The 16,697-nt window shown below is 49.9% G+C and overlaps 1 protein-coding gene across 1 annotated transcript; it reads right to left on the bottom strand.

Moving 5' to 3' along the window:
• Window positions 1-581: 581 nt before the first annotated feature.
• On the bottom strand, window positions 582-8,048 carry LOC136493830 (plant UBX domain-containing protein 10-like). The gene is made up of 4 exons (XM_066489967.1): window positions 7,117-8,048; window positions 5,290-5,460; window positions 1,424-1,627; window positions 582-965 (listed from the first exon to the last, which is right to left on the bottom strand). Exons 1-4 carry the CDS (start codon window positions 7,921-7,923, stop codon window positions 735-737), a joined length of 1,413 nt encoding a protein of 470 aa, XP_066346064.1. The 5' UTR covers window positions 7,924-8,048; the 3' UTR covers window positions 582-734.
• Between the last annotated feature and the right edge of the window lie 8,649 nt (window positions 8,049-16,697).

Raw genomic sequence — 16,697 nt, 5'->3', positions numbered from 1 at the left:
AGACCAGGCGAGGGAGGCCCAAGGCTGCCGCGCACCGCAGCCCCCGCCGGGAGCAGGACGGGCCGCCCCAGGGCGAGGCCGCCCGCGCCCTCCGCACCATGCCCCACGCGAGCACTCTACTACTCTAGGGTGCTATTGGGAGAGGCCTCCACCGCGCCCCTCAGCTTTGTTGGCCAGAGGCATTTTGGTCCTCCTTCAAAATTACTGATGCGGTCAAACAGGTCAAGTAACAGATGTATGGAATGGTCAAATCAGGTCAACTAACAGTAGTGCCATTTACGGAAACAAATACTTCATCATCATACTTTGGCAGGGTTGTTACTGTACTTGCGTCTAAAAACCTTGCCTGTCTCTAACTTGCGGCGTGGCAATGATACGGACAGGTCTGACTGCTGCAACAACCCAGCTCTGATAGAGAGCATCAGAGAAACTGCGTTAACTATGAAGTTTCAGAATCCACAACATATTTCACGACCCAAGGAACAAGCCTTTCAGTTTTGCCTACCTCCCTGAAGCACTGCAGGGGCTGAGAAACGTAGTCACAAATTCTTAACAAATTACAAGACCTGGCTGCAGTCAACTGATCTTGGTGAAGGCGAATTTTATTTCATGAACAAGTACACAAGAAGGATGCACCTGTGGTGTAATACATCTGGAAATCCTTAACTGTTGCTGAACAAATGCGAAAAGGGAGCGCCTATACTTTCGAGTTTTGGTTTTCTCAACTTACAGCATCATTGTTCTATCTCGATAAACAGGCTCGCCTGTGGATGCAAGCCTGCTTCCTCCAGTGTCAGGGAGTGCTTCTCTGGACCATATGTGACGCGTGGGAAATTCGAAACTAGGCTGTACTTCTCTGCTTTCAAGCAATCTAAAGAATCGACGTAGTCATAGAGGGAAGTGACGGTTGAAGAACTGTGGAATCTCCGCTCTTTGCGCTCTCCAGTTGGGAATCTTATGAGAACCTGCAACATCATCAGAGCGTCTACCAGTTAGTTTCACAAGAATTTGCATACGTGAATTATAAGACGTTTTGGTATTTCTAGATCCACAACTTTTGCTATGGACTTAGATATACACTGCATCTAGATACATCCTAAAAGCAATGTATCTAGAAAAGCCAAAACGTCATATTATTTGGAACGGAGAGAGTACTGTTCTAGAGAATGCAGAGTATGCAGACATCAAATACAGGCACTATGTAGCCAAAATTAACAATTAATTCTGAGATAGTAACAAGGGATTAATTGCAATTACTGTATAACATATCGTATATGAAACAGAAATTTGCAGGTACAACAGTGAAATTTGATGCACTCAAATAGACATCCTTTGAGATCAGAATGACATGAAGCATGTTATCTTGCAGTAAGAATTGGAAAAAGGTAGTTTAGAAGACACGAGCATAGAGGGTTAGACATACCCGAGTAACACCTGGTCCTTTCTCAGGTTCAGCTCCAAGAGCCATGGCCTTCTCTTGCCTCCTCCTTGCAAGAGCAGCTTCCTTTTCAGCTGCTTCTTGGGCTGCCCTTGCTAAAGCTTCCTCCTCTTCCTTGCGCTTTCTCTCAGCCTCTGCAGCCTCTCTTTCACGTCTTTCCAGTTCCTCTATCCTTTCACGTTCCCTGGCCTGGTTTTCCAATAAAAAAAATGCGATTAGATAGTGTTGTCACTACCAATAGTAGCACAAAATCAGGATGCATGTTTCTAAACTCTGTTGATGTATTATGCGATAATATAACATGCACAAATGTAATACTTGAAGATGCAATTTCCTTAATAACTACTCCCTCCGTTCCAAATTATAAGTCGCTTTGACTTTTTTGGTACATCCATTTTACTATGCACCTAGATATAATAATATGTCTAGATACATAGCAAAATGGATGAACCAAAAAAGTCAAAGTGACTTATAATTTAGAACGGAGGGAGTATAATGAGAGCGAATAGGTCTCGGGAAATTGTGATAGATTAATATGGGTACAGGGAGTACATTATATAGGCAAGGATCAGGAAGGGTTTATAGAAACACCCAATCAACGGTGATCCTTGCCTAATCAATAATCACCTACCATAATCCCTAGAGGCAGCCCAGCCGATAGGCTTGGCGCCAGGCCCATGGCCAGCCCATAGGCGCCTATTCTAACACGCCCCCGCAGTCGAATCGTCAGCCACTCTACACGTTTAGACTGGACCTGAACTCCGTGAACACTGATGAAGGCAGCCCTTTGGTGAAGATATCCGCATATTGTGAAGAAGTGGGAACATGCAGAACACGAAGATCACCAATGGCGACTCGCTCCCGGACGAAGTGAAGATCAATCTCAATGTGCTTGGTTCGCTGATGCTGTATCGGGTTGGAGGTCATGTAGACGGCACTGATGTTGTCGCAATACACCAGTGTGGCGCGCCGGAGAGGGGCATGCAGCTCTAGAAGAAGCTGGCGCAGCCAGGTGGCCTCAGTAACTCCATTGGCCACCGCGCGATACTCAGCTTCAGCGCTAGATCTTGACACCGTGTTCTGGCGCTTTGAGGACCAGGAGACAAGATTGTCGCCAAGAAACACAGCATAGCCCGAGGTGGACTTGCGGGTGTCTGGACAACCAGCCCAATCAGCGTCGGTGTAGACGACAAGATCAGCCGAAGTAGACGATCGCAGCAGAAGACCAAGGTGGAGAGTGCCTCGAACATAGCGCATAATCCGCTTCAGAGCTGCAAGGTGAGGCTCACGAGGGTCGTGCATATGAAGACAGACTTGCTGCACAGCATATGAAATATCCGGCCGAGTGAACGTTAGGTACTGTAAGGCTCTAGCGAGGTTGCGAAAGTCTGAAGGGTCAGAGACAGGAGTGCCATCTGCGGCAGCAATCTTCGGATTGGTGTCAACTGGAGTCGAACACGACTTACACTGCCATCCCGGCGTGATCAAGAATGTCCATCATATATTGTCGCTGAGAAAGAAGACCATCACCACTGCGTTGAACATGCATACCGAGGAAGTACTGCAGTTCACCAAGGTCCTTCATAGCGAACTCCTACTGAAGGGCTGAGATGATCCGCCGAAGAAGGCCGGTTGAGGAGGCTGTGAGGACGATGTCATCAACATAGACGATGTCATCAACATAGAGCAACAGGTAGGTTGTGTCTGATCCGCGCTGGTAAACGAAGAGCGAGGTGTCTGACTTGGCTTCAGCAAACCCAAGGGACAGCAAGTGTGTGGCCATGCGACTATACCAAGCACGAGGGGCCTGCTTGAGACCATATAGTGACTTCTTTAGGTGACATAGTCCGGATGAGCTGGATCTTCGAACCCAGACGGCTGCTGACAATAAACTGTCTCTGTCAGGTTGCCATGAAGAAAGGCGTTCTTCACATCAAGCTGGTGAATGGGCCAGCGGCGAGAGAGAGCCAGGGAGAGCACCGTGCGAACAGTAGCAGGCTTCACCACGGGACTGAATGTCTCATCAAAGTCCACACCAGGCCGCTGGGTAAAGCCGCGGAGAACCCAGCGCGCCTTGTGCCTTTCGAGGGAGCCATCAGACTGAAACTTGTGCTTGAAGATCCACTTGCCCGTGACGATGTTGGCCCGAGGGGGGCGACGCACGAGATCCCAAGTGTGATTCTTCAGCAGGGCACTGTGTTCCTCTTCCATTGCAGCTCGCCACATGGGATCGACAAGAGCGCTACGGAAGGTCTTCGGTATCGGTGACATAGACGTAGCGTGGTACGCAGCAGGCATCCGAAAACCGCTCTTCGAACGTGTGCCCATGGCGTGCTGGTTGGTCACAGGAGGGACAACAACAGCCCCTTTGGGCAGTGGGAGCGGCGCGGCTGGTGCAGGTGCAGCCGGGGCGACGTTGACAGGAGCAGTTGGAGCAGGCTGTGGTCGAGGCCGGCGCGTGTAGTGGTAGGCGAAAGCACGATCTGGACGAAGAGGCGGGAACCCGGGCGAGGGCCCGCGGGGTGCCTGAGGAGGTGACACCGGCGCTGTGGAGCCCGCGGTCGGTGCTGGAGACTACGAGCTCGCGCGAAGCGTTGGCGGGATGTACAGCTGGCGAGGTGGAGCGCCTTCAATCGTGTTGGGCGCGTCCTGAGCCGCGCGTGGCGCGAGAGGGGTCCCTGGTGTCCGCAGCGCAGGCGGGATGTAGAGCGCAGGCGCCGGGGGATCAGCAGTGTCCGCTGGGGGATTAGTAGCAGCCACCGGAGGCGTCGGGGGCACCCCAGGCACAGTCTCAGATGGACCGACAGGGGCGCTGGTGACGACAGAGGTGTTGGATGGTGTTCCTGCAGACAAAAACTTGTGCAACGGTCCAATAGGAGCGGGCACAACATCAGTAGCATCAAGAAACTCAAAGTCCGCCGGAATACTAGGACCATTGCGCTCAGCAAAGGGAAAGGCCGTTTCATCGAAGATGACGTGCCGGGAGATGATGACTCTATTGGTGGAGAGGTCAAGGCAACGGTATCCTTTGTGGTGAGAGAGCATGGCTGAGGCGAGGTCGGGAGGAGACGTTGAAGATGTGCTGGAGGATGCGCCGCCAGGTGCACTGGGGGCGGCGGCGGCGGCGGCTGCGCGCTCCTTGGCTGCGCGCGCCAGGGCTTCACTGGCGCGGGCAGTAGCCGCATCGCGATCTTTGACGGCGGCTGCAGCCTCCTCCTCGGCCTGGGCAGCGCGAGCCAGGGCGGCCTGGCGCTCCTTGTCGAGAAGTTGGGCGGCGGCGGCAGCGTCATTCGCCTTCTCCTTGGCCTGGCGTGCCGCGATCTCGTCAGCGGTAACATCCCCAGACCTAGGAGAGGGCGGGGGAGTGGGAGACATGGCGCTGCACGGCAGAGGAGAGGCCAGCGCGCAGGGGTGTGCAGCAGAAGGGAAGACCTAAACCTAGGCAGCTGATACCATGAGAGTGAATAGGTCTCGGGAAATTATGATAGATTGATATGGGTACAAGGAGTACATTATATAGGCAAGAATCAGGAAGGGTTTATAGAAACACCCAATCAACGGTGATCCTTGCCTAATCAATAATCACCTACCATAATCCCTAGAGGCAGCCCAGCCGATAGGCTTGGGCGCCAGGCCCATGGCCAGCCCATAGGCGCCTATTCTAACATATAAAAGTTTGAAATGTCATCAGTCACAAAGAGCTGTCCACATAACCACCTTCCAGCCCACTGCCCACATCATGAACATCCCCACCATACATTCATTTTATTTTATACACATAAAGCATACGTACTTTTCTACTATTAAGTAATAGAATCAGTGATGCACACTGCCCATATAGCTTAAGATACCTGGTCAGCTTCAAGTGCAGCTCCGTAAGCAGCATCTTGTTCCTCACGCAAACGTTGGTTGTTTAGTCTCTCTTCAGCTTCAATCCTAGCAGCAACGAGTGATGTAGCGCATTCTTCAACAACACGTTGAAGAATTGTTATCATCTCTTCAGGTGATTTAGACCCTTCAACCTTTGGCACATGAATATATAACTTATTAGCAATACTGATAAATAAAAACTATTACAGTTTTACAAGCCAAACATACGATATACCACAATGCTGATATACGATATACCACAATGCTGATCAACTCTATATGGTAAAAGAAGCGCATTCAACAGCTTTATAGGCAAAACATATACCATACAGTCATATATATTTCTAAATAAACAATAGCAATACCAAAAGCATTAAAGGGGTTGGATCGATTAATGACTAATGAGTAGTGTTCACTAGATGCTTTATTTCACTCAACCATAACATATGATCAATCTTTTGAATAAAATGATGTGAGCCCCAGTGACAATGGAGGAAAGGGATACACATAAGAATATCAAACAAGATTTTGCTATAGATATACAAGTCATGCTAACAAAAATCATACCAAAACAAACAAGTTGTAGCATCATCCATCAGAAATTCAAAATGAAGCAAAGTTGCATCATCAGAATTTGGGTGCCTATATTACAGGATTGTTGACTGTGCGAACAATGACACTAATCACTTATTTACCAAAAGGTTGCAATGTATTCAGCCATAGCTACTCTGACGGTTGGACCAAGCAGATGACATGAACCAGATTTTTTATATACATATATAAATTCAGCCTTCTAGAGAAAATATAGCCAATAATTATAACCGGACGCACAATCAAATCAAATACTAGTAAGAAGCCACAATTGCAGCAGTTTGGTCAAATTCTTCTAACAAAAAAAATCACCACATCAGCTTTCAGATCATGATTCTTGAACAGTCATAGCCAAAATTCATTAGATTATAGCAAAAAAGTCCAATATAAATAGAGAACAATCATCTGATTGCATCTAGTGATCTTAAAATATGCTGGGATTGTGTAAAAGATAAGGTTTCAGGATTTGGAATTGGTAAGTGCAACTCCCACAAATTTACTCTCGAGGATCCTATCAATTGTTTCAAGCGATTGGAAATTGAACTTGAAAACAACACCTACTAAAATTCTCACCCAAACCTCATGCTAACCGGTTAAGCGATAGAAGTGCAAACTATATTCATCCGATCTCAAACTCCGAAGTTTGGTTTCAATTACCATTACATAGTATGAACATATCCAAAAGTGACAAGCAGATCAAAATCTTGTGAATACCATTTCATGATATGCATACCTGCCTAACTAAAGGGACAGTATAAAGTATTCTCTTACAGAGGGGCAGCATGAAAGTTATTACAGCTGCCATCTCAGATAGGAAATTTACATTTTAACTCAAGAAGAAAATAAACTGCAGACACTCCCAATACCTAATTTAGCGTTTGCACTATCTTGCTGGAGGCAATAACACTCTCCTTTCTTATTATATCCAGCACCAACTCCATAAGGATAACAATAGGCTAACATCAGCAATTAAAGGTTCTAAAGTCTAATCTAAACTACCAAACAACAACAAAAAAGCCTTTTATTAATACTAAGCATTGCTGATCTAAGTCCACAGGATCTATTGGTTTCACATAAACACCTTCACTGCAATTAATGTGGTGTGGTAACCAAAATTACCCAAAATCACAAATCTACCAAATGCAACAGCTAAATCCAACCTAGATGAATGTTTAAACTTATTTCCAGACGTAACAAAAGTCATTACAACATCATACCTGCTGCAATAGCATGATTCTCTGGTTCGTAGAAGCCATGACCACAGCACAAAACGGGAACCTGGACGCATTCAGGCTGTTGCTCATCTTGAACCCTTCAGTCCTTCTGATGCTACCACCCCACGCAACGAAGTTCTCATCTATAAAGGCTGCGACGGGCTCAGCGCAGAGGGAGCCACCGCAGAAGGCAGGGGTATCCGGGTGATCAGGGGAGTGGAGGTACACGAACAGAAGCTTGAACTCCCGCTGCGATAGCTGCAGCGCATCAGCGAACCCCTGGGCCACGAAGCGCGGGCCGCGGCCAGCGCCAAACTCGCGCTCGAACTCGGCGACGAAGTCGGCCGCCTCGGCAGCTGACGGCGGCAACTCCAGCAGGCGGTCGCCGCTGCCGGCCTGGCCAGCGAGGCCGAGGAGGGAGAGGGAGCGGGACAGCACGCCCCCGGCGACCCAGGCGCCAAGGCGTAAGGTGCCGGCGACGAGGCCGACCCCGCCCGAGACCACGTAGAAGGGGAGCGTCACCAGCCTCCACGCGATCCCCGGCTGCTGCTGCTGCTGGGGCGGCAGCGGCATCGGCGGCGGGGGCGCGACGAACTCCGCATTAGCCGCCAGCGGGGCGGAAGGGGCCGCGTCGCCGCGTGAGGAGGTGGAGGCCGAGGCGGAGGGCGAGGAGGGGTTGGCAGTGATGGAGGACACCGCGAGCTGAAGGTCCCAGTTGTGCGCGGCGAGGATCTCCGTGCAGAGGTCCGTGTCGGAGATGCCGGTGACGGCCTGGAAGTAGCTGACCTTGTCGTCGACGGTCTCGGCCATGGCCGCCGGTGACGAGGGCTAGGGTTTGCGGATTTGGGACGGCGGTGGCGGTGGTGGTTAGGAACTAGGAAGGGGCCAGAGCCGAGAGAGATGCGGTTGCGTTGCGAGGGAGGGGCGACGGTTCAGTGCTGACGTCTTCTTTCTATTCTCCCGCTCGCCGTCTCGACTCTCTAGGGAAAGCAGAGCCGGCAGACCGAATTTTTTATTTTTTAGTTTTTTTAAAAAAAATCACAAATATGTTTAAGAAGTTATGATTTTAAAATCTGGACTCTTAACTCGACGTCATCGTTGCTCTCGGCACCATCGTTGCTGGCACCGAGCTTGGAGCCACGTTGGCACCATGGACGCTGACATGGTAGCCAGCTCGACGCCGTGGATCTTGGCGCCGAGCTCAGCGCCAACAATCTTGGCGTCAAGCCCTCTCTTACGTATGGGCTAGGGGCTCCTTTCTCTCTTTCTCCTCCGCCGCCGCACCGTCCCCGCCCGCGCGCCCGCGCCGCCGCGCCCGGGGCCACGGCGGCACCGTGCACGCGCCTACCGTCCCCGGCCATGCCCGCGCCCTCGACGACCGTCCCTGCCCGCACCCACGCCCTCGGCGGACATCACCGCCCGCGCCCACGGCAGGTAAGGGCTCGTTTGGAACGTAGGATAGGCAAAGGAATTTCACGGGAATGCAAATCCTTTACCTTGATGACGTCATGTGGTGTTTGGATCAAAGGAACGAGCTGTACCATTCTAAAGGAAAGTCTTCCTTTCACCTAGAAAACGCAGGAATGAAAACATTAACGGTTATATCTTATTTTCCATTCCTTCACGAAGTCCAAGACACTCATGCTCACTAATACTAATTGGTGCAGGCTTTCAAGAAGACAAAGGAGAAAGCACTCATTGATTAACACTAAAGTAGGGTCCATGGTCTGTGCAAACATCAGCACGCCATATATGGCTGATCAGAATATTTTGAAATTCTTTTTGTTAACTAATATATGTTGCTTTATTTAAGAAAAATATTTATCCAATTCTTGTTTAGTCTAAGTAATCATGTTTACCACTAACCCCTAAATTCCTATGCTACTTAGAATCCTTTGTTCCAAACACCAAATCTTTTAAAATTCCTATGTTTTCCATTCCTCGGTTATGCACATACATTCCTTTCCTATTCCTGTGTTTCTTCCCGTTCCTCTGTTTGGTATTCCTCCGTTCCAAATAGGCCATAAAAATTGTGAATATACAATGTAGTTGCTTAGTTAGCTTTGATTGTAATGTAGTAGTTCGATTATTTATTATTTACTAGTTAATGTGATGACTTAGGTAGTTAATTTAGTTAGTGATTTAGTGAGATAGATATGTAGATAGATAGAAACATAGATACATATGTACATACATATAGTTAGATATGTAGATAGATAGAAACATAGTGTCGGTGCAGAAAGTGACCAACTAGTGAATATTTGTAGTTTTACTGTATGTTGTGATCGGAGGTGGCCTAGCACTCAATGACATAGGATTTATACTAGTTCAGGCAACGTGCCCTATGTCCAGTCAGGGTCGGTCGATGACTTTATTCCTGAGCCTAGATGCTCAAAGTTTGTAGTGGGGTTACAAACGAGAGGTAGAAAGATGGGGTGTACAAGAGGTCCGGTCGGCTCCGACCGAAAGGGCCGAGAGTGACAGGAACTTCGCTACGAGCTAGGTATTCGAGCGTGTGCTTGCGGTCGGAACTTGGTGGTTGTGTGGTTGTGAGGTGTCGATGTCGATCTAAGGAACTCTGACCTCCTTTTCATCCGTCCCCTTGTTGAAGGGAGCGTATCCCCTTTTATAGATGAAGGGGATGGCTCTACAGGTGAGAGGGAGAGGGTACGGATGTCTTTAAGCCTTGCTGCCCACGCTGATGAGGATTGGATAATGGTAGGTGCTCCCAACACTGTTGATGTCGCTGTAGAATGTCAGATGCGTACGGGAGGCCGTGCTATCTTCTTTAGGAAGGATGGACGCCGGTACCTGCAAATACTATTTGATGCCTAGTGGCATGTGAGGAGTCGCGCTATGTTCACCCGGTACGGCAAATCCTGGTGCCCATACCGCGATCGATGTCCAGAGACACGCGGGGGGCTTACCATATGGGAGTTTTAGCGGCCCCTACAATACTATAGGGGGAGATGTCGGCGCCTACAATACTGTTTGTGTCATGGTGGCTGCAGAGTACTATTTCGTGCAGGGTATGGTCCCTGGTATAGTGGTTTTGACTTGTGAGCCTTGCCTTGCCTTTCTCCGCACGTCTTCTGGTTCCTACCGAACGGGGCGCCCCCAGTCGGATGGCTCTAGTTGGCTCTGAGTGCGCCGGTCGGAGAAGAGCGGTGAGCAGGGTTCCCACGAGCCCCGGTCATGGGTTCGGAGTCGGAAGTAGGGCTGGGGGCAGGCCTTCCGATCGGAGGCCGGCTGGAGCCCGAATCGAGCGATCCGATCGGATAGGTGGGCCGAAGTAGCCGATGAGCGGGCGTTGCTCTTCTTGGGCCTGGTCTTCCGGTCGGTTGCTGGACCACCCTCTTGCCCTATTGTTTTTAGACTTTTGGGCCGAGCCTTGGCGTAGAAGCCGGTCCCCAAGGGACCCCGGGTTTATGGACCCGACAGGAGCCCCCGAGCCCTCGGGCGATTTGGTTTGAATCATCCGGGGGATTTTTGTCTTGTCGACGGGTATGCGCGAGCACACCCGCGGGTGTAGCCCCTGAGCCCCCGGACGGTTCGGGCAGAACTGTCTGGGGGGTTAAGTTTTTAGCGGGCGTGTGTGCGTGTTTTTAGTCTGAGATGGAATTTTGTCAACTAAGGTGACGTTGTGTAGTCGAGGCGTTTTAGGCGCGAAGATCGGATTGAAACAGAACTTACTGATCATGGTGTCGGTGCGCGCCGTGTTTTTGAAATGGTTAGTTTTGGAGATGGACAAGACGGAGCCCGTGGGTCCTGATGTTGGTGCGGCCTGGGTAGCCGAGATAGTTAGTTCAGTTAGTTTTTACGCGAGTTCGGGGTTGTGGTCCCTGACCAGGTTTTCTTGGAGTGCAGTCGGAAGTGAAGCCGTTATGCGAGTTCGGAGTCATGGTCCTAGGCCATAGCTGGACGTCGTAGATCCTATCGACGCGAGTTCAGGGTCGTGGTCCTAGGGTTTTTGTCGGAAGTGAAGTTGTTATGCGAGTTCAGAGTCGCGGTCCCCGGATTTTTTTTGCAGTCGAAAGTGAAGCTGTTACGCGAGTTTGGAGTCGCGGTCCCTGGATTTTTTTTTGCAGTCAAAAGTGAAGCTGTTACGCGAGTTCGGAGTCGCGGTCCCAAGCCATAGCCGGATGTCATAGATCTTGTCGACGCGAGTTCGGAGTCACGGTCCCAAGGTTTTTGGCATTTGAGCCCCCGAGCCTTGTCGGGCCTTCGTGGGGGTCGATGTGAGTTGTTTTGCGCTACCCCATCCGGTTCCTCACAACCGGAGGGGCTGAGTTTCGTCGCCTGTCCCGATCGCTCGGGCTCGAAGACTAGCTCGGTGAGCTTGCTAACTGGTGTGATCGAGCGGAATCTGGATCCGTCGTTCATGACAGGGTCGGTATAGCCCTCTTGTGGCATTCCACTACTCCTTTACCTGCAACCCGGTAGATGCCTAGGTCGTTCTGGAGAGCGATCCGAGTGGCCTAATGGCCTCCCCTCGATAGAGATTCTATAGGCTTGGCAAGAGGTTCAGGATCGAACAAGAAGGTTGAGATGACCCGGTTTGCCAGACCGGGCGAAGGCCGCACGGTGCTCATCTACGGTTTTCTCCCCTAGCTCTTTTGTTTGCTCATGTCGAATGAGGCAAATGTCGCTTTGTGGCGTAACACGGAGCGTTCTGGTGCATTTCGCTGCACGTCCGATGCTTAGTTCCCGAGCCCCCGGGCGGTTCATGCCCTAACCGTCCGGGGGGTTCAGGTGTATGAGATGAATGCGCGTATGGATGTATGAATGATTTGTAAAGAAATAGAGGGGATTTGATAGTACTTACCTTGACGACTGGAGTGACGGGGCTCGGAGAGCCTCAGTCGAAAAAGTCCGACCGGGACCCGTGCTCGTTGTTCGCGACGGAGTCGGCATGGCCTACATGGGGCGTCCCTTCGCTTCCTTTCCCTAATTATATCCTAGCATAACCTTTGTTTTTATCCCTTCTCTATCGTACCTGCCCGTTTGTCCCGTAGAGTGCGACCTTGGGAGTCCGGGGCGTGGCCCGCGGGGCTCGACCGCTCGCGTCCGTAGGGAAAGGCAGGGTGCATTCGGTTGGGAGTAAGAACAGAGTTACATAGGGTAATCAAGGACATGGAATGTGTTTCCGTTCGGGGGCAAAGTTATTTATTATGTGATGACAAAAGAAAAAAGAGGTAAATATACAATATTGTACCCTTATGGAGCCCCCGAGCGACCCGGGCTGAAAGTGTTTCGGACAGGGGTGCTCTTACGGGAGCATGTTTTAATTAAAAGTGGTTTAGACCATATTTAGGGGGAAAACGACGTAGCTGTTCAATGTTCCAAGTGTTGGTGAGAGCGTTGCCGTTGTTGTCCTCCAGTCAGTAGGTGCCTGGTCGGATTACTTCGATCATCGTATAGGGCCCTTCCCATGGTGGAGAGAGCTTGTGCTTTTCCTTCGTTGATTGGGTCCTCCAGAGCACAAGATCGCCGACTTCGAGTATCCTTTCCATGATCTTCCTTTCGTGGTACCTACGGAGGGTTTGTTGGTAGCGAGTGGAGCGGATGACAATCGTTTCATGGGCCTCTTCGAGTAGGTCGACCACGTCTTGTTGACCCTCCGCAGCTTAGTCGTGGTTGAAAGCCTTCACTCTTGGTGCGCCGTGGTCGAGGTCGGAGGGCAACACTGCCTTAGCCCCGTAGGCCAGGAAGAAGGGTGTGAATCTCGTGGATCGATTTGGGTCATTCTTAGGCTCTAGAGGATTGCTGGAACCTCTGCTACCCAACGCCCAGCGTACTTATTGAGTCGGTTGAAGATGCGTGACTTAAGTCCTTGGTGGACCATGCCATTGGCACATTCGACCTGACCGTTAGTTCATGGATGTCCAACCGAAGCACAGTCGATCCTGATACTGTATCCGTCGTTGAAGTCTAGGAACTTTTTTCTGGTGAAGTTAGTCCCGTGGTCAGTGATGATATAGTTAGGAACACCGAACCGGTAGATGATGTCGAGGAAGAATTTGACTGCCTCCTCCGACCGCATGTTGGTGATGGGTTTGGCCTCTATCCACTTGGTGAATTTGTCGACTGCTACGAGTAGGTGAGTGAAACCGCCTGGGGCCTTTTTGAGGGGTCCTACCATGTCGAGGCCCTAGACCACGAACGGCCAGGTGATGGGGATGGTTTGGAGCTCCTATGCCAACAAATGGGTTTGCCGAGCATAGAACTGGCATCCTTCACACCTGTGGACGACCTCCTCCGCATCTCATAGCGCGGTTGGCTAGTAAAAACCTTGACGAAAGGCTTTTCCAACTAGCGACCTTAGGGCCGCGTGATGCCCGTAAATGTCAGCATGGACCTCGAGGAGGAGCTGCCTTCCTTAGTCGGTGGGGATACACCTCATGAGTACTCCTAATGGGCTCCATTTGTAGAGCTCGTTACCGAGCGCGATGAAGGTCTTTGCGCGTCGAGTGATCCATTGGGCTTCATCCCTTTCAGGTGGGAGAACCTCATCGAGGAGGTAGGCGAGTAGTGGTACTCGCCAGTCAGTTTGATCGAGGGCCAGTACGATGACGTTCGTGGGTGACGTAGAGGTACTGGGGTCGAAGTTCCCGGGCGCTGGTTGGGCGTTGGGGTCGAAGCCCCCGAGTGCTGGTGGGGCGTCAGGGTGTGTTCGGGTCGGACCTCCCAGGATGCGGATGGATGGCTCGTGGACATCATTGATGAAGACCCCGCTTGGGGATGGTTCCCGCCTGGCGATCGGTTTTGCGAGGAAATCGGTAGCATCGTTGTCCCTTTGGGGGACATGATGCGGTTTGATCCCCTAGAATTTGTCCTCGAGCCTACGCACCTCTTGGCAGTATGCTGTCATGAGGGGGCTTTTGCAGGAGGACTCCTTCATGACCTGATCAACGACTAGTTCCGAGTCACCACGGACGTAGAGTCGTGTAGCTCCGAGCTCGACGGTGATGCGGAGCCTATTGATAAGGGCCTCGTATTCCGTGGCATTGTTTGAAGCTGAGAAGTGGAGGCGGATGGCGTAGCGGAGCCTACTCCCATCCGGGGAGATCAGAACCACTCCGACCCCTGAGCCGGGCGCCATTACGGACCCGTCGAAGTACATTGTCCAGTACTCGTGGGTGACGTCCGGAGTCGGCAGCTGGACCTCCATCCATTTGGCGACAAAGTTTGCGAGAGCCTGAGACTTAATAGCGGTGCGAGGGCTATATCTGATGTCATGGCCCATGAGCTCAAGTGACCACTTGGAGATTTGTCCCGCGGCGTCGCAGTTGCGGATGATGTCTTCGAGCGGGTATGAAGTGACGACTGTGACTTCATGGTCGGTGAAGTAGTGTAGGAGCTTCCTGGTCGCCATTAGTACGGCGTATAGGAGTTTCTACACCTGAGGGTACTGGACCTTGGGGTCGGTAAGTACTTCTCTGATGAAGTATATGGGTCGCTGTACCTTGAGCTGGTGTCCCGATTCCTCCATCTCAATGACTAGGGCGGCACTAACCACTTGGTTACTTGCCACGACGTAAAGGAGGAGGGGTTCTCCCCGTTTAGGAGCGACAAGGATTGAGGCTGACGTCAGGGATGTTTTGAGGCTTTCGAGAGCCTATTGGGTGTAACACCTCTGGTGTTTTGACCTAGCACTAAAACTTGACATGTCATCATGTGCATTGCAAAGCATTCATAAAGTAGAAAAATTTTGAATGCATTCACTAAATAAGCTTTATTTCATAATGTTGTTATTTTATGTGATGTGATTCAAAACCCTAAATAAAGATCATGACCACAAGGGTCAAATTTCATGTGATCATGTGAGGCCATGTGTCATTTGACTCAAATAACCCTAATGGGCCATGTTACTGGTCAAAAATCAAAGTTAAAGTAAAAAGGTAAACAAATCAAATTTGAATTCATATTCAAATCATAAAAGTCCTTTTTGCCCCTTTTGTCTAATTCAAAATCCATTTGGAATTTGGGGTTGTGACAAAAAGCAAAGTTGAAGATTATTTTATAAGGATCAACTTTGGTATTCAAAGTTTTTCAAGTTTACATATAAAATTTGGAGTAATTTTGAAATGATTCAAATACTCAAATGCACCCCAAATTCAAATTTCAAAATGGAGTTAGAATTTGAAAATGTTCCTTGAAGCAAAGTTGTAGAGTTTGAAAAGTTGAGCAACTTTCATTTTTGGAGATTTTCAACTTCTTTAGAAAAATTGTGAGTAATTTGCAAAAGAAACGCAGTGGCAATTTTGTAAATTTTTCAAAAATCAAGATTTGCAACAGGGCGCCACCGCTCCACCGCCGGCGTCCTTTCTCCGGCCTTCCAGGCGCGCCCGTGGCTGCCCTCGGCTTCGCGTTGGCACGGGGTGCACGCTGCATGTCGATTCCGCGCGCTCCTAGCCGCGCTATAAAGCCCAGACATCGCCGTTCGCTTTTCTTCCTTCCCTCTATTTTCCCGACGCCGTTGTCTCTACTCCGGCGAGCTCCCCTCTCCTCCTCAGCGCAAGATAGCCCCAAAAAAGTAGTGTTCCAGTTATGCCTGCTCCTTGCACCTCCGACCGACCTGTTGCAACCGCTTGATTTCGCTGAGAGCTCGCTGTCCACGTTCATCTTCCTCGTGGCCGGCGACCTCGACCGAAACTCTGATTCACCGCGACCAGCATCATCTGGTGAGTTGTTGCCCCTGCTTGTTGTCTCTACGGCTTCATCTCGATGCTGTAGTGCTTATTCCACTCTTGCCTGATCATTTTGCCCACTGCAGTCGTCGGAACGCCGTCGTCGACGAGGTCCGCTCCGCCATGATCACTGTCACCGTCGAAACGCGTCACCATAGCTTCTCCGATCTCGCTCGTTGCTTCAACATATTCGGGGTGAGCCACTGATGCTTCTTTAACTCTCTGTTTCACTATTACCGGCCTTGTTTCGCCAGCGTAACGCTGCCATGCCACCGCGTCCGCCATGGCCGGCGTCAGCCTTGTTCCGTGTTGTGATCAACCTCTGAAATACCCTAGATCGATGCGCCTAGTTCTTATGAACATGTTGGTACTTTGTCCGTCGCTGTTGGGCTCACCGTCGGCGAGTTAGCTCCGGTCAGCGCCGTCGTTGCCACGGTCAAAGCCAGAGGTTAGGGATGACATGTGGGGGCCGACTGTCAGGGAGAGAGAGAGAGAGAGAATAGTGAGTTTTGATATTTTCTGATTTTGAATAGTGCTAAAACTTTGGGAATTTGTAGGAAAATATTCATAGCTCCAAAAATTCTAAAAATTTGTGTGTAGTGTTCTAGTATGGTTTAAAAATATGAAACTTGAAATTTGAATAAATTTTTAATGTTCAAATATTCAGTCCATTAATTGATAAATGCAATTTCCATGATTTTTGTAGGTCACTGTATAATTCCAAAAAATTATGAAATTTGTTTTGGTACACTAATTTGTCATGAGGAAGCTTACATAAAATTTTGAGGTCATTTGAAACAAGTTCATTTTTGGGCTTATTTCCAAATTAATTCAAAAATAAATAAAAGCAAACCCTAAGTGTTAGATTAGTGTTTGATCTTGTTTTGATCATGT

This window comes from Miscanthus floridulus, chromosome 1 (genome assembly GCF_019320115.1).
Source record: "Miscanthus floridulus cultivar M001 chromosome 1, ASM1932011v1, whole genome shotgun sequence".
Taxonomy (NCBI): Eukaryota; Viridiplantae; Streptophyta; class Magnoliopsida; order Poales; family Poaceae; genus Miscanthus; species Miscanthus floridulus.
This window is presented reverse-complemented; position numbering and strand designations above follow the sequence as displayed.

Coding starts and splice junctions, on each gene's coding strand:
- LOC136493830 (XM_066489967.1), bottom strand. CDS start 7,923: ATGGCCGAGACCGTCGACGACAAGGTCAGCTACTTCCAGGCCGTCACC. Junction 5,461..7,116: donor GAATCATGCTATTGCAGCAG/GTATGATGTTGT, acceptor CATGTGCCAAAG/GTTGAAGGGTCTAAATCACC. Junction 1,628..5,289: donor CTGCACTTGAAGCTGACCAG/GTATCTTAAGCT, acceptor TTGGAAAACCAG/GCCAGGGAACGTGAAAGGAT.